General features: G+C 35.8%; 1 protein-coding gene across 10 annotated transcripts in view; it reads left to right on the plus strand.

Moving 5' to 3' along the window:
* The first annotated feature begins 2,090 nt into the window (after positions 1-2,090).
* The window catches only part of LOC119834681 (E3 ubiquitin-protein ligase Ufd4), a 22,920-nt gene continuing 7,106 nt past the window's right edge, over positions 2,091-17,904 (plus strand). For 2 of the 10 annotated variants that reach the window (XR_005288013.1, XM_038359120.1), the window contains exons 1-36: positions 2,091-2,266; positions 2,774-2,798; positions 3,063-3,202; positions 3,304-3,419; positions 3,562-3,680; positions 3,967-4,106; positions 4,374-4,549; positions 4,761-4,891; positions 5,031-5,164; positions 5,443-5,714; positions 5,803-5,979; positions 6,489-6,624; positions 6,719-6,902; positions 7,486-7,554; positions 8,206-8,377; positions 8,734-8,961; positions 9,346-9,478; positions 9,640-9,770; positions 9,846-9,958; positions 10,237-10,366; positions 10,480-10,620; positions 10,825-11,017; positions 11,237-11,450; positions 11,550-11,849; positions 12,143-12,340; positions 12,610-12,899; positions 13,109-13,253; positions 13,401-13,539; positions 13,743-13,912; positions 14,541-14,675; positions 15,370-15,474; positions 15,887-16,002; positions 16,118-16,253; positions 16,371-16,496; positions 16,925-17,114; positions 17,414-17,663. Coding sequence is in view for 9 of the 10 variants with exons in the window: in XM_038359120.1 (XP_038215048.1) it covers positions 3,063-3,202; positions 3,304-3,419; positions 3,562-3,680; positions 3,967-4,106; positions 4,374-4,549; positions 4,761-4,891; positions 5,031-5,164; positions 5,443-5,714; positions 5,803-5,979; positions 6,489-6,624; positions 6,719-6,902; positions 7,486-7,554; positions 8,206-8,377; positions 8,734-8,961; positions 9,346-9,478; positions 9,640-9,770; positions 9,846-9,958; positions 10,237-10,366; positions 10,480-10,620; positions 10,825-11,017; positions 11,237-11,450; positions 11,550-11,849; positions 12,143-12,340; positions 12,610-12,899; positions 13,109-13,253; positions 13,401-13,539; positions 13,743-13,912; positions 14,541-14,675; positions 15,370-15,474; positions 15,887-16,002; positions 16,118-16,253; positions 16,371-16,496; positions 16,925-17,114; positions 17,414-17,663 (5,549 nt within the window). In the remaining variant the exon portion in view is untranslated. Of the gene's footprint in view, positions 2,267-2,773; positions 2,799-3,062; positions 3,203-3,303; positions 3,420-3,561; positions 3,681-3,966; positions 4,107-4,373; positions 4,550-4,760; positions 4,892-5,030; positions 5,165-5,442; positions 5,715-5,802; positions 5,980-6,488; positions 6,625-6,718; positions 6,903-7,485; positions 7,555-8,205; positions 8,378-8,733; positions 8,962-9,345; positions 9,479-9,639; positions 9,771-9,845; positions 9,959-10,236; positions 10,367-10,479; positions 10,621-10,824; positions 11,018-11,236; positions 11,451-11,549; positions 11,850-12,142; positions 12,341-12,609; positions 12,900-13,108; positions 13,254-13,400; positions 13,540-13,742; positions 13,913-14,540; positions 14,676-15,369; positions 15,475-15,886; positions 16,003-16,117; positions 16,254-16,370; positions 16,497-16,924; positions 17,115-17,413; positions 17,664-17,904 lie in introns of those variants that run through there. The other 8 variants (XM_038359122.1, XM_038359121.1, XM_038359125.1 and 5 more) reach the window with 8 other exon arrangements.

The following is a 17,904-nucleotide window of genomic DNA, read 5'->3' on the forward strand; positions in this document are numbered from 1 at the left end:
AGTTGCTAAATTTTGTCGATGTTTACAGTAACACCTTGATTGTTGAAATTTCAATAAATATTGTGTCTTGGTCCTTTCCGTTGCTATGAAATGAACAGCGTAAACACAATCGATTTTTTAGCATGCGTTTTGGTTGCTTTGGAAGTAGATAATATTATATAGATAACTTAACATTAATATTAGAAAGAGTTGTTGAACTTTTGTTACTAATATAAACTACACTAGCTGTGACCCGCGGTTGAAACCGCGTAAGCGTGCTGCGTAACCGTATCCCGTAGGAATATCGGTATAAAAAGTGCCTGTGTTATTTCAGTTGTCCAGCTATCTACGAAGCGAATAGTATTATTATTCACCAATAGATGTCAGGAAAAAAAAACACGAATATGACATTATTTCAGTTGTCCAGCTGTCTACGAAGCAAAATAGTATTACTATTCACCAATAGATGTCAGGGAAAAAAAAACACGAATAAAACACGAATATGACATTTTCTAAAAAAAAATTCCTAGCTAGATCGATTTATCGCCCTCGAAAACCCCTATATACTAAATTTCATGAAAATCGTTGGAGCCGATACCGAGATCCCAATTATATATATATATATATATATATATACAAGAATTGCTCGTTTAAAGGTATAAGATAAGATAAGATAACTACTAATTGTCATACTTATAAGTTATAGTCCATTGCTTTTTTATCTGTAAAACGACAAATAGAAGACCTATCTTCTGAGCGAAAATAGAATTATGTTATTATAGAAGAGTTTGACCTAGTAGGTAGATATTAATTCACCTAAGTTACTAATCAAATTTCGAAACAAAATTTCCTAATGACACTCAATTGCTATAAACATTCAGTTTTTAAGACATCGCTGGTTCTATTAAGTACATATAATTCGTTCTAAATAACGATAACATAAAGAATTTTTTCCTCCCCCCCCCCGGCGGCAGCCAATTACCGGGCCAGGTCAGGATTAGAGCGGCAAGGTGAAAACATCACACCGCTCTACCCTCCTGTTGGCTGCTTGAGCGGAACACGTCTGACACCGCCTCGCCGCATCGGGCAACGGAATAACATAAAAACCTAGTATATTATTATGTTATCGTTATATAATTTTTCGCATAAGTAAATAAGTTATCTTCATTGCGTAAGTTATTTACAATGGATGTTAAAAACAATAGATTATTATTTACTAAGAATACAGAACTTATTATTCGGAAGTTTTTTACTACAGACAACATATATGTATTTTGGACATTATATTACGTATATTGAACTATCATATTCTACCGTTAACCAAATTGTGACAAGTTGGCCCCCTAGATACCGAGGAAAAGAAGGGTTGTATTTTAATACTTATATACAAATTACAACTAGAATTACAACTATAAAGTACTAACTGGATTATAAGTTAAACTAGCTTTTGACCGCGGCTTCTTCTCACGCGTTATATTCCTTCTCTTAAGAAAAGCTTCCTTTTAAGTAAAAAGTATCCTATCACCCAAATCAGCTCATACCCTCTATGTATGCTAAATTTCATCAAAATCCGTTCTGTGGTTTCAGCGTGACTGACAACAACCATCCAAACATCCAAACAAACAATCATTCTCATTTATAATATTAGTGTGATAATTGATAGAAAAACTTTTAGAAGCTTCTTCTGTTCTCGAGACCTTTATATAAAAAAGATGGAGAGCTTTTCATACTCTTACGTTAAATAAATAAAAATCCACAATCCAATGAAGACCATTTCTACAACCTATCACATCTATTTTTCCCAACTCTGGAGATATTTGCATTAAATAATACTGGCAACATTATTTTAAGTACTAACAGCGCTGCCTCTACGAGACTCCTTTCATGGCAAGTATTTATATATTAACTTTAATACCTAGGTCGGTAAAGGTAAAAATTAATAAATTGATGTATTATTGTATTATATTATATATATTGAAATTAAATACAAATGAACAGGTGTAAATATGTATATTTAATGAGATAAATATAATTTTCACTCTCAGTAATATTTCTTACCTATTCTTAATCTTTATTATCTGTTACTGCTATATATTCTATACTTCAGTTCTATTTTTTTGCGCTGGTATGACGATGGTTAAGTGATGTTGTGAAAATTGTTAGAAAAAATGTTTCTCATGTAATTGAATTGTGTTCTAAGTGAAAGTCGCAATAAACGTATACCTAGGTTGTTTAATTAATAAAGCAAATATAGTTTGCATGGTAAATGCAGTTATGATTATCTAACGTGAGTAAATGTCATTTTACGAATTCATTGTCCATTTCCATCAACCATTTATTTATTTATTTGTGGGTATTTGTTTTCTTAATCACAATAAATATTATTTAGATACAACATTTTATAACATCTCATGAGATCATATGTATTAGTGTGTTTAAAATTTTATATTCACATACGGAACAGTTCATTATTCTTTTGTGTCTGGAGATTAACCTACTTTATATCGTTCTAGATTTGCAATATTATAAAAATAGTTCTATTTACAAGGTATCTAATTTTATTTTACGAACATGTGCTTTAAATATAATTAAAGTCAACAAAACTCATTTCAAATGCTTAAAATACGGAAATAAGTATCGCGTAGATCTTATTTTGTGTTACACAATTACCTATATGAACATTACGTTGAATCGTCAAACATGGTAAAGCTTCAATTAAAATAGACTCGCATAAAAATTCGCAACTTTTAATATGATCTATGATACACCCTAAACTTATGATTTTTATTTATAGGGAAAAGGTGATAATACAGCCCAAGGTATGTATAAGATCTACAAGAATTAAAATAATTTATACCTAATAATGAGTGTTATTTTTTATGATTATTACTACATATGATCTTTACCTGTGGTATTTTATTCAATTGCATTTATTTACTTGAGTTTTACAAAGTCTTAACTGTAACTTTTAAATTGTACATTGGACATTTGAAACTGTCTTAATTGTTGAAATTTATTTCACAAAATTGTACCGGAAGATATATATCTTCAATATTAAAGTAGATACTTTTTTATAATATTAGATGGCGGAAGTTGATCCAGAAACATTGCTGGAGTGGTTACTGACCGGTCAAGGTGATGAGAGAGATATGCAACTCATTGCTCTGGAGCAGCTATGCATGCTATTGCTCATGTCAGATAATGTGGACAGGTGCTTTGAAAGGTAGTTACTATATTTATTAAGTAATGATTCTAAATCCTCAATAAAATGTTTAAATAGCATTGTGATTTCACTCAAACATATATTTTAATTTGTTTATTCAGCTGTCCACCAAGAACATTTTTACCGGCTTTGTGCAAAATATTCCTCGATGAATATGCACCTGATAATGTTTTGGAAGTCACAGCCAGAGCAATTACTTACTATTTGGATGTCTCAGGTTGGTTTCATTTTTTTGACATATGAAATGTGCATAGATTGGAATATACACACTTGAGTGTAAGATATGAGTGATGATTTTCGCATTTCAGTATAATATACAAGTTAATCATCTATCATCTTTTATTATTGTTGGTTTTTAGCTGAATGCACTCGCAGAATTGTAGCAATTGAAGGTGCTGTGAAGGCTATTTGCAGTAGACTGCTCACAGTTGACCCTAATAATAGAACAAGTCGAGATCTTGCTGAACAGTGTATCAAGGTAAATTACTTAGATTTGTTGCAATTTTACCTTTTTGAGATTAAATTAATATTCTTCATATTTGATGGCTTTAATTATTATTGGATTATATAAGGTGGGTAATAATTAAGACTAATGATGATTAATAAATTTTCAAGACATTACACACTATTAAATGTACAATATTTTTCAAGTGATTGAGTTATGAGTATAACATATGCAAAAACTATAATATTTTTAGACACATTTCTTTTTCCATTCTAAGTTACTAAGAATATATAAATATTAATTTATAAGCAATTTTCAGGTATTGGAATTGGTGTGCACCCGTGAGCCTGGTGCAGTGTGGGAAGGTGGAGGTCTGCCTGCAGTTTTACATTTTATAACCCACTATGGCACTTCTGTGCATAAAGATACCCTTCATTCGGCTATGGCTGTTGTGTCAAGGTAAAAATATATAAATACATTTTATATCCTTTCATAAATATACAAATTCATATTAGAAATGTAAATATTTAACCTTTTCATTTCACATTTCTCAATGTTTCAGTGTTGTATATTTTATTTTTCATAGCATCCTGTCTCTAATTTTTTTAGTGTTTTAGATTTTAGACTTGCTTGTATAGTAGTGACTATTCATTTATCATCACTGACATTCACTCACAACAATAATGCAAATCTACACATATTTTAATATTCATTCTTCTGTTTCAGAGTTTGTGGTAAGATGGAGCCAGGAGATGCTAGAGTAGGAGATGCCGTGTCGTCATTGTCATCTCTGTTACAGCACAGTGACACTCGCGTAGCAGACGCAGCATTGCGTTGTTTTGCTTCTCTCGCTGATCGCTTCGCGAGGGCCCATGCTGATCCTGCTCCTCTTGCTGAACATGGTAAGTCATAACAGAATTAAATAAAAAAGCTAATAAATTGTTATTCATCCATAGATAAGTGTATATAGCATATAAAAATCTTGTTTTAATTTTATAAACCAATCAATTCTTGGACTATTTTCAAGACTGTTTTAAAATAATATATGACTTGTTTTAAATACTGTTATACTGTCTAAATCTGGTAAATATATCTAGTTTATTTTTCTAATAGGACTAATTGAAGAATTGGTGCATCGCCTTGGTAGCACTGAGAATAGTGATGATAAATGTTCAGTACCCTCAGTGTCAACTACAGTGAGTTTGCTAACAACCTTATGTCGTGGTTCTGAACAGATAACCCACGTAAGTATAACTACAAATTCTTCTTCTTCAAAATAACAATTTTGAATGCAATAATTTTATTTGTACATTATATTTACTAAATTTTTAAATTTATGTTATGGTTTATATGTATAATGTTTATGTTTTTCTCAATTTACAGGATTTAGTTCGTTTAGATCTTTGCTCTGCAATAGAAGCGGCGGTGCAATCCGATGAGCGTTGGAGTTTGGAATGCATGCGCTTAGTTGATCTGTTGCTTGTACTGTTGTGTGAAGGGCGACAGGCTATACAGACGTACGTATTTATTCTGCAGTATATTAATAACAGAAGGAACAACCATTCAATTTATTTAATTAAATGTTTAAATTGAAAATAATACCCTTATTTATTTATTAAAATAATACCCTTATTATAATGTACGAAATAAAAACAGATCATCTTTCACAATTTTTATAAATTTATGCAGTACAATAAAGATAATAGTATATTTCTTTTCACATATGTTAAATTATCTGCATATTGTTATCATCCTTGTCACAAATAAATATTTAAATTCATAGTGGATTTTTCAGTAGTTTAAACAGAAACGGAGCTGCATCAACAAGCAGCAGTGGATCTGCAGTTGGGTCTTCAAATGTGACTGCGAGTGGAGAGGGCTCTGTGCGCGATAAGTCACATAGACAACTCATTGATTGTATAAGAGGCAAAGATACGGATGCATTAATGTCTGCAGTAAATAGTGGTGCAGTTGATGTCAATTTTACAGATGACGTAGGCCAGACCCTATTGAATTGGGCTGCTGCGTTTGGAACAAGAGAAATGGTGGAGTTTTTATGTGAAAAAGGTAAAAGTTTATCGGATTGGTCATGTATTTCTTCTTTAATTGTTTAAAGTTGGATAGAAATACAATATTATCATCTTTTTATTGATAGGCGCTGATGTAAATCGCGGGCAACGTAGTTCATCTCTTCACTATGCAGCTTGTTTTGGTAGGCCTGCAATTGCTAAAGTTCTATTGCGATATGGTGCCAATGCCGATCTTAGAGATGAGGATGGTAAAACCCCACTTGATAAAGCAAGAGAAAGGCACGATCAAGGTAAACGGACCGGTCAGTTTGTATTATAGCATTTTCATTAATCAATATACTAATCAACTTTTAGCGATTCCTTCGACAACTCATTCATGGATCATTCAGTAGGCATACTAATATTCATATTTGCTTATATACATGCTTGTAGTTTGTATCCTTTAATTCTTTAATTGTCGTTTAATTTGCAGTGAGTTGAAACATGTCAAAATGATGCCATAACTGTTTTTGTTTACTATTAAACATTTGTGTTCAATGCCTACCGCTTATGAGTTTTCAACTTATGTTTTATCTTGTAAAAAAGAATCATTCTTATTTGCGCTGATATTCTAAACTTACTTTAACACAAAAAAGGGGAAATATTCTTTATATATATTTATTACAAATGTAAATTTATTAAAGTTCATGTAAATGTAATGTTTCTAATTCAGCTAATACTCTTTTCTTTAAATAGTGTTATTATTTACCAATTTGTATCTGTTAATATGAAGCTATATTCTATTCTAAAATATAATTTAATAATTTAACAGGCCATAGAGAAGTCGCTGCAATATTGCAGTGTCCCGGAGAATGGCTTGTAGTCAGTAACCAGGATTCGCCGGCGTCATCTAATGACGAAGATTTTCCCGAAACAGGGGATAAGGAGATGGCTGCACTTTATTTAGAGTAAGTAACAGTATATCCATAAACGAATATTGTGTGACCAATATTTTCAATATCCATTGATGGTTAACACGTTGTTGTGTTTCTTTTTGTAAAGGCGATTGGTACCAGTGTTCTGTTCCCGCTACATCGCAGCCGGCGGGGCGGGCGTGAAACGAGCTTGCCTCTCATTGGTCCGCAAGATGGTGCACTATGCGCCGGCGCACCGCCTGCGCGCCCTCTCCAGCCCGCGCACCGCCTCGCTGCTCACCAGGCTCATCGCGCAAGTGCTCGACACGCAGGTCACTAGCCGCCCGCTGCCTACGATCATCGATAACAACTAGATATATAATCCGATACAAAAATTAATACAATCCCGTCGTAAATTGTGTTTGTTTAATTCTAGTCGAAAGATACAAACCTGATAGCAAATTTAAGCTTATTAGCCTCACTTAGAGGTGTATTCACAAAATTTACCAATTAATTAAATTAAAACCATTAGTGTTTTACGACGTACCTAATTGGTCAATTACACCAAAATAAATTTTATTTGTATGAATTATAATCGGATTTAGAAAGCCACTTGATAACAACGTTTTTGGGCGCTTATCGTGTATCTAGTTGTTATTAATGATTTAAGCTCTGAACGCAGTGTAGCGCGCTCCTACGCGGCTGCGCCGTTGCGTTCAGTCGTTCCGGCTAAACCGACTAAACGGCTAATCAAAAGATAAAAATGATTTTATATGAACTTGAATTCCTTCTGTATGAAAAATTTATATTCTGTTACATAATTCAATCGCAATCAAAATACAAAATCGTAAATTAATTACATGAAATCAAATATTCATTGGCTATGTATGTAAATGAATATATTTGTATAATTAGGATGATCTGTCGATGGGTCGCCGGGCGCAGTCCCGGTATCTGCGCAGTCGCTATATTCGCCCGCCCGTGGTAAAGTTACGATGGTGTGATGGTTGTTTCCTCTCCACTCTTTCATTGTTATAATACTCCTAGCACTGCTTTCTTGTTTATTTACCATATTGTTAAATGTTTAGATGTAAATACTATTTTTAAATGTTGTGAATGCATAATTTAATTATATTCGGAAAACAATACGAATATGTAAATAAATGTTGCATAGTTATTCTAAACTAATTTAATATAATTTTTGAAAAGTTGTATTTTCCCACCCATTCTCATTTATCATTACACTAATTTAAAAAAAATGTGCAAAGCATCACACCATCGAATTTTATCTGCATCGAGTGGATGTTTGTTTTTTATTTAACCTTAAATCCATTTAGCTTTTTATTATCTTTTATTAGATTTCACTGTTTGAATGATGATATGTAACATGTTACATGTAAAATAGTAAAATTCCATAATTCTACAAAAAGAACGCATGATGCAAACTAAATTTTATAATTATTATGTTGTAGTCAATTTAAAGTGCCCATTAATAAAAAGAACATTAAATTGTATTGATGGTTTTTCCATAAAATTTTAGCTTTTGCATTTGCTCATGTAGAGCTTTGTAATTCTAATTTGTATTGATGCCGCGTTAAATATTTCGACATTAGTTAAATTCTGTTTTCCTCACAGGACGATGACGACGGCCACTTAACTGTTTTGGGCATTGCTGAGGAGTTGATGGTGAAAGCGACAGATATATACTTGGAGCAGTTTGCGCGCCTCGGCGTCTTCAGTAAAGTGGAGGCATTGGCAGCTTCATATCCAGCGCCTGTTGTTGAAACTGCTACCGTGATTGGTTCAGGTATGCAATATATTATACCAACTACTTTAAACTTTAAGTATTTTTGCTTGAAAATAGTTTTGAGATTATACTTGAAGGGACAGGATAGGGAATAACATATATTTGTAGTTTTATTTCATTCCTAAAATATAATAAAAGTAGTAATTATTATTACAAAAAAAGCGGGGGCGTCTCGGGACGGCGACAGAAGTGATAACTTAATTAAGCGTATGGGAGAGAGGAAGGGATTGATGTCGTAACGCGTTACGCAACGAATCGGTCCATTAAGAAAGTTCATATTAGCGAACATTGAACTACTCAAGTGGCGCCTACATCATATTCCGTAGTATATAATAATCTGCATTCAAACCCAACAGCAGTGGGTGAAGCCCGCGGCGAGGACGCGTCGTCGCTGTCCAGCGGCACCGCGTACTCGTGGGGCGAGTGGTCGCTGTGCCGCGGGCGCGACGCGCTGTACGCGTGGAGCGACGCGGCCGCGCTCGAGCTCAGCACCGGCTCCAACGGCTGGTTCCGCTTCCTGCTCGACGGGAAGCTGGCCACCATGTACTCGAGCGGCAGCCCCGAGCACCAGACTGATAATACTGGTGAGGACTGTAAATACAGCTCGTCATAGATGGCTCGTTCGAACATCTGCTTTGAATATAACATTTTGTACTTACTAAAAAATTAACTGTATGGGATTGTTTTTTAAAAAGTTATTGTTATTTGACTTATTCGCTAAATTGCTATAGATATCTGATTAAAGTTTTTTGATATCTGGAATAGTCGCCTGTGCAGACTAAACGATTACACTATATATATTATATAATATATATATATAGTATATGCCTCTCTGATGTTTATACCAATAAGTAACCAAAAAAAAAAACAGAGCATTTTGAGTTATCAAACACACAGGTCTGACATGTATAAATGTAGAGGTAGGTAGGTAGGCATTGACAATAATCTATTCTTTATTTTCTTTGTAGAAAATCGTGGTGAATTCATTGATAAACTTCAAAGGGCGAGAGCATCTGTAAAAAATTCCGTGCCGCAGCCTATCCTTTCTAAGCCAAGCAATACTAAGTTAATACTTGGAAACTGGGTTTTGTCTTGTAAAAAGTAAGTAATCCATATATTTTAAGATTGTATTATCTAATTACACTTTAAACTTAAAAACACCTTTAAAGTTGGTTAAAAATTATGGAACAGGAAGTGGAAGTAATTTTATATAAATGCTTAGGATAAAATAATAATTATATTGCTATTTTTTAACCTTCTAGGGAGAAAGAACTACACATCCATAACACTGATGGTCAACAGCAAACAACCATACTCCGCGAAGACCTACCAGGTTTTATATTTGAGTCCAATAGAGGAACTAAACACTCATTTACAGCCGAAACATTTTTGGGTATGTGTTTACGTTGTTCTAATTTATATCACCAGTTATAGTTATCCATTTAAATTAAATTGACAAAATTTTAAGGTCCTGATTTAGCTAGTGGTTGGGCAGATCGTCGTCCAACAACAGCTAGTAATGGCAATGTAACACAAGGGCGGAGTCGGTTGTCTGCCAAAACTGAAGCACAAAAAGCACAGGTAATCTATAAAAGATAAAATTCTTATAAAATCTCATAATTTCTCTTTATGGGTCAAAGGGTATCCACGGTACTGCGCCAAACAACCCTATTTTTTCACCATGCAACATTCTCTATATTTTTCCATTATTTTTCTTATTAGTCATTTCAATTTAAAATATGACATGACCTTACTACTTTATTTACTTATCCATTTTTTGTTAATAAATATAAATTGTGGCCTTTTTTTGATTTAGAATAGGACATAATATCATCTTTATTTAAATTTTTACTTATTAGGTTGGAGAGCGAGCTCGCGCTTTATATTCGCGTCACTTAGCGAGCGCTGCTTGTCGGCAACCACGTCCGCCTGTGGCGAGACTTCGTGCACTACTGGCGGTTTTACACCGAGTCTCTGCTGAAGCAAATGGTATGCAATGAAGTCATTCATAAGATACCTTCAAATAAGTATAATATATAAAGGATTGTATGATAATAATTCATATTCTAGTATTAAATTAATTGAAATATCTGTTCTCTTAGATAATTGGAAGAAAGAGATGAGAGACACTCTAAATCAACTCAATGAGCTGTTGTGTGGAGAAGAATTATTGTCAGCCTATGAATTACAGTCGTCCGGATTGGCCCCTGCTCTTTTTCAAGTACTTTCACCTCAGCCAAATGGTAAGTTAATGCTGTTCTATAAGAATAAAATAAAAAATGTCACTATTGTATTATCAAAGTTAATTTAGAATAATAGAAGTTTAGTCGATCATTTCGGGAAACATGAAATACTTGGCTGTGTAAGTAAACCTAATTTTGGTTCGTTTTCTAGCATCACCTGTAAATCTGTTTTAAACATACAATTTTTATGTCGCGTGTCAACAGACGTCCCCGGCCAGTTGTTAGAGCGAGAGCGCATCATCCGCGAGTGGCTCATGGAGGGCGACACGGGCGCGACGGTCGCATCCCGGCTGGTGGCCGTGCTCGAGAGCGTAGAGCGGCTGCCGGTGCTCGCCCCAGCGCCTGATGCACCTCCTACTCACCCGGCGGCTTTGCACCACCTTACTAAGAGAATACGGTGACTGACTTTTATTTGATATTCTTCAGTTGCTTGAAACATGCTGTTTTATTTATGTGTGTCCTGTATTATAGTCTGATAGTAATCAAATGTTAATAAACTATACCTCAGTCGATCTCTAGACATTTCTTTTATTCCTTCTTTTAACGCAATAAGCAAAGGTAGGTAATTAAGCTTGCATAATTTTATAATGTTCTAACTTTAATAATCCGATTGCAGTTTACGAGTTGAACGCGCAACCGACGAAACTTCAGAAGATTCGACATCAAGTAGCACGAGTCGTAATCTAAGAGTAGAGGCATTAACTACGATTCGTCAATTGGAGAAATTCCTTGCCAAGTCTGTAGCACGCCAGTGGTACGATATGGAGAGACCTACATACAATTTTGTACAAAAAATTAAAGCAGAAGCTCCAATCACATTCTCGTATGACGTAAGTTCTATTTTTTAGTTCTCGATTTTTCTTATTGCATATTTATTATGTTACACTTGTGCAAAATGATGAAACAACACATTCAAATTTTTTTTTCAGCATGATTTTGATGAAAATGGTGTCATTTATTTTATCGGAAGCAATGCAGGCACCTGTGAATGGGTAAATCCGGGAGCACATGGCCTCGTTAGTGTTTGGTCCTCTGATGGCAGGCAGTTGCCGTACGGTCGAGCTGAAGACGTTCTCTCAAGATCCCCAGAGCCGTTAAACGTTCATACTAATGACGATAGACGCGCTTTCATAGCCATTGACTTGGGACTTAACATTGTTCCCTCTGCGTATACGTTGCGTCATGCACGCGGCTATGGACGATCGGCACTAAGGAATTGGCTATTCCAGGTTAGTAATTATTTGTAGTAAAATTCATTTCTAAAGCAACAATTATTTTGGAAGTTTCAGAGATTCATGAATTGTTGAAATGTTTTTTTTTATTTATATTTTTTTACTCTTATCCTTCAGAATATTAAAATAGGTAAAGTAGAAAAAAATACAGTTCTTTATGTTACGAGTAACACCTAAAAATTATATAAAGGTTGGTAGTATAATTAAAATTGTGGTGTTAATAATTAAAAAAAAAAAGTCTCAATAATTATCAATTTTTAAATTGCATGTGAAAATGAACAAACTCCCAGATGTCGACGGACGGCGGTACGTGGAGCACGCTCGTGTCGCACACGGACGAGCAGGCGCTGCAGGAGCCGGGCAGCACGGCCACGTGGCGCGTGCGCGCCGACTCGCCCTACCGCTACCTGCGCGTGCAGCAGAACGGCAAGAACGCGTCCGGCCAGAGCCACTACCTGTCGCTGTCCGGCTTCGAGATATATGGCAAGGTGTGTCTGACAAAGTGCGCTCCTCTACTAGATTTAATATTACTACTTGTTTTATTACTTATTAAACTGTCAACTCAATAGATACCGAATATATCTAACAGCAACAAAAAAATTTATGCACGAAACAATTACTCATTGATAAGTATGCTGTAAAAAATCCCGAAGCGTAATTACTAAATGTTTGAAAAATAATAAATATTCAATGTAACAATACTTGATATCCATCTTATACAATCGTAGCAATTTAGCAACATGAATGTCTGTATAAGGTGGTGAGCGTAGTAGAAACAGCACCACGGCAAGTGGGCGGTCCCACCGTGTCAGCCGGCGTCCCGGCGGGCAGCGGCGGCGCGGGCGCGGGCGCGGGCGCGGGCGCGGGGGCGGGCGCGGGCGCGGGGGCGGGCGGTCGCACGCGCCGATTCTCGCGTAACGCGCGCAGTCTGTGCGCGGGCGCACGCGTCGTGCGCGGACCGGACTGGAAGTGGAGAGATCAAGATGGAACCCATCCAGCTATGGGCACGGTCACGTCGGATCTACACAATGGATGGGTGGACGTTAGGTAGGTTTCTTGTTCTATACAGAAATCGATTTTATTTTTGTTCTTTTCGTTGACGATTCATTTTAAATAGAAAGATAACATCAGACTAATGTATAATTTGCTCGGTAGGTAATACAGCTGTTTTATGTCCACTGCATAAGCTGCTGTGTTTTCTTTAATTTTGTACTTATATATTTAAATTAAGTTGAAATATTATTTTAAAATTTTAGATGGGATCATGGAGGTCGCAATTCCTACCGCATGGGTGCTGAGGGAAAATTCGACTTGAAATTAATAGGAACATACGAGTCGCAACGTTCACGTAAGAGCCATTCCACACCAAGCCTGCCGGATGCTACTAATAACGACAATCAGGTAAATTAATTGTGTAGGTATAAGTCTAATAAAAGATTTCCATTGATATGTATTAATTTCCTTGCTCTTAATCAAAACTGATAATATGTTACCGTGTTTTTTTGCTATATGAATAGTTATTAAATGTAGTATAATTTTTCGTGACAGATGTCTGTGGCGTCAACGGAACAAGCATCGTCTGCGGATAACATATCCGGCGAGGAGATGGCCAGCAACATGACGCGCCCGCGCATGCACGCTACGGACCTCTCCGCTATTAACAACTCAACGCATCATATTAATACTGGTGAATATTGTGTGTTTATTCAAAATTATTGTAATTAATTATATTGTTAATATGTAAGTAAAATTAAAATTCATGGAGATAATAATGAATAAAAATTGAATTTCAATTAGAATACTCGTTATCGTTTATTTCCTCGCATAAGATTTATTTTCACTGTTAGCAGATTCATCTACTTAGTGTCTCTATAAAAAATTTCTTTATAGACCTTGCGACAATCGTAGAATCTTTAACCCTTGGTGCCGAAGGAAACAACTGTATGGCAGACCTGGCCAATACGTCTTTTACCAACATGGAAATGGGGCCCACAAGCATTACCGATATAACCAAACCGTACCCAGCAAAGGAGCCTGTGCCAGAGTCTAATAGTCAAGAGGTAAGCCCAAGTTCGACTGTCTCTTGGGTGCTTTTTTGTTACTAAATATTTCATTTGCAAGTACGCTACTAATATAATCAGCTATTGAGTGTAAACGTTTGTCACTTATTTAATTTTTTGTGAATACTGCTAGGTCAATTATTAGTATGCTAAGGCCGGTCGATCAGGGAGTAATGGTAAACGTGAATGTTAAACGTTGATAGTGATTTAAAAAAATAAAATTTACGTAGGTCTTTATTCTGACACAAATAATTACGTCCATTGCCTAAAAATGTTATAATACATACATAATGTTTACATACATACACAACAAACAGTTTTACACTTCTTATCCTACACGTCAGATTTTTGTACTGCGTCGTGATCACTGATAAATAAATTATACTTTACGACATAGTATGTGCAAACAAACATCTCACATTACAACAGTGACGTTCAAATACCCCAATCAAAATGTAACTTAAAAGGGCAGTTCCATTAAAACAATATCGAACAAAAACACAAAATACTCTAAACTTTTCCTCATTCACACACACGCACTTAACATAAAGCGCATAAAAATTGCGCGTATAGCATGTGAGTGTAGGCGGGTGGTAATTGACGTATCAACGGTTGTGACGTTGCGAAGGAGGAGCGTCGGCGCCGCAGCTCGGGGGAGGCGCAGCGCAACAGTGCGAATGCGCTGCTCTCCAGCGAGTTGCTAGCCTTGCCCGCCTCGCTGTTGCACACGCTGCGTAATAACGCTAACAGACTGCACATACAGGTACATTGGGCCTATGGAGCAACACGGCTATGTTTTTGCGTTAACTGATCTAGGGATGTTACATATGTTCGCATAATATATGATATTTGACCTATTCAAGTAAGTTTGTGACTTTAAGTCAGGATGTTTTTCGTGTATAAACAGATTGGCTGGAAAAAACAATCGCTCATTGAGAAAATCTATTTTATGATTTTTTTTTATAAAATATAACATTTATAACATTTATATGCTATAACATTTGTTTTTAGTATTATAAAAGTGCTCAGACACTGAAGATTTTTTAGACCGTGTTGCTCTATATGTGTACAAGACAGCAATTCGAATTGAAATACGGACCTAGTTGCAGATACAGTAGCAGAATTCATAACATGTAGTGTGCATTCATTAGCAGGCGGCATCATTAGCTTTGGGTTTTTATGATTAGAAATTTCACTATCGTTTATTAGATAAAGTAGTTTATCGTATATAAAAGTATCTAAAAAAATATGTCATAAATAATGTCTGTGTATGAGTATATAGAAAATTTATATGTGTATAGTAAGTATCTAGTATAAAAGCTTCAATTGTAGAAACATGTCATGATTGCTTTCTATTTGGTAGACTTGAAGTATTCAATGGGATTAGACTTAAGTAGTACCATTTTACTGATTTCATTTTGGCATAAAATTAAATATTCCACTATCTACTTGCACAGTGTGAAGAGAACGAGAACGGTGAGGGACAGTTTACCGAGCACAAGAACGATGGCCAGACCGGCAGCGGTGCCATGAGCGCTAGCGAACCAGATCTGACACAACAGGTATTTTTCCAGTAAATCTCTGGTCGATGTCACAGATGCGTCGCACACGCATATGTTCCGAAAGGATCGGCAGCGTCAAAGAAATCGTTTTTTAAACAATGAAGAAGTGTCTGTACGACATCGTACACTACTCATACAATGTGACCTCATCAGTCGCGCCGAATTTGATGACATTATCCGGATTTGGCAAGGATTTCCAGAGTTCTTCCAGGTTCAAAGGTTTCATAAGATTTTGTGTTAAGATTTTTAAAATTCGATCCATTCGGCGCGTTCGGTTCGGCTAGATGTCATCCATATAAACGGTTCATTAAATAATTAATAGTTATTGAACCATTTATCAAATCCAAATCATTCGTTTACTCATTGAATTGAAATCTTTGTAATGTATTAAAAAATTAAATTTGATACTTAGGGTGCTGCAAGGCTTCTGGAGTCGTTAGGTGTGGGTCGTATAACGAGTGGCTCGCGGAACAATACAAATCAACAACGCTCCAACCGCAGTAATCACCCTAACTCCTTGTTCCCGAGGTGAGTGATTTATTTAAGTCGCTAACTGGATTAATTGTTATTTTAATTGCTTCTTAACGACGCGTTTACAAAACCGCCAAATTTAATTTGTGATCCATTTTAAATTAATTTAAAGCCTCGTTCGCCTGGCACTTTCGAGCAATTTCCCGGGTGGGCTTCTATCGGCCGCGCAAAGTTATCCGTCATTGGCGCCAAATGCGCAGAACGCACTCACACTCTCACTCACTTCTACGTCTAGTGAGAGCGAACAGGTTAGTATCTCATGTTACTTAATGAATTTATGTTTTAATTAAAATTGTGTTGTATTTGAGATATGTTTTTATTTTAAGCACAAAAGTTTAATTGATAAATTTTTATATTTTTTAAAGGTGTCTTTGGAAGATTTCCTTGAATCATGCCGTGCTCCAGCGCTGCTGACAGAATTGGAAGATGATGATGAGGGAGACGACGCTCTTGATAGTGACAAAGAAAACGAACCAACTTATCACGAGGTAGTAAGTACTTATAAAGTCATTTGAAAAAAATATTTTTTGACAATCAACATACCATTGATGTTATAAAATATGTACGTTTTAAAGTATTGTTGTAATAAAATATAAAATACACGGATGAATGTGCCTCAGTTGCAATGCAATGAAATTCTTTATAAAAGCTTCTCTATTAAATCCTATGAAAAAACTCATTACCTGTATATAATTTTTAGTAGTACATGTTCAAGAAGACACAAGTAATAACATATTATTTTTTATTATATTATAGTTTAGGTATTTACCACGACTTATACAAAGCATATCTTTCTTCCAACGCAACAAGGAAATATAATGTTTTATTTGACAATTTCCATCGGGGATGTTTCCCCGAAACCCCAACACATTATGAAAGTGCTCTAGCTAACACGTGTCATATTGTGTAACACGCGTAGTGGACGCAGGTGTCGCGCAACCTGCTGTCGCTGATGGAGGAGGAGGCGCTGGAGGCGGTGCAGGCGCGCGGCGGCAGCTGGCGCGGCCGCAAGCCCTGGGACGACGACTTCGTGCTCAAGCGGCAGTTCTCCGCGCTCATACCGGCGTTCGACCCGCGCCCCGGACGCACCAATCTCAACCAGACTGTTGGTATGTATTTATACGGAGATCCGTATACTTTTCCTTTCTTTTCCTTACACACTGGCAACGCATTTACAGAGGCATTACATTCGACAAAAAGAAAAACAAAAAAAAAATGTAACGATTAAGCTTAAGAGTGGTCCAATAGTCGTGTGATATTTCTTAAGCTTCTTTAATTCTCTATACCTTCTATCAAAGTTCACGTAAATTTACGTATTTTTTGTAGTTGATAAAGATATGAAAGATAAATTTCCCTTACAAACTAAGTTTTCTAAGACTTCGGAAGTAATTAATTATTTTTTCCTTAGATCTCGATATCCCCTTAAATGATGATTCTGACGTGGAAGAAGCAAAGGAGCCTACGGCGAGCGGAAGCGACGCTACTCTAACGGAGACTACCAGCTGTACTACCACGCGTTTGCCTTCTCTGAAGCTTGTGTTGAACTCTGGCGGGGTTTCCCTGCCATTGGATAAACCATCTTGGACACTCTATCGCGCCGTGTTGGCTCTTAACGCAAAACTGCCATCGCACGATTCGCACAGAGATACCACGTACACGTAAGTAATGTAACAATTATGGATAATTAAATCTCCATTTGCCCCATAAATTATGTACACTGTAATCTCTAGACTCAATCTTTGTGGTACGTAGCAATACTGTTGTATGTCAAATGAGCGCTTTCGGAAAAATAAAAATAATATAAAATCAAACATATTCAATTGAATTTAGTCATGTTTATATTTGATAAAACGATTTTATTATTTCCCATAATGCACTAATGTACTGTGTACAAAATAT

Source organism: Zerene cesonia, chromosome 19 (genome assembly GCF_012273895.1).
Source record: "Zerene cesonia ecotype Mississippi chromosome 19, Zerene_cesonia_1.1, whole genome shotgun sequence".
NCBI lineage: Eukaryota > Metazoa > Arthropoda > Insecta > Lepidoptera > Pieridae > Zerene > Zerene cesonia.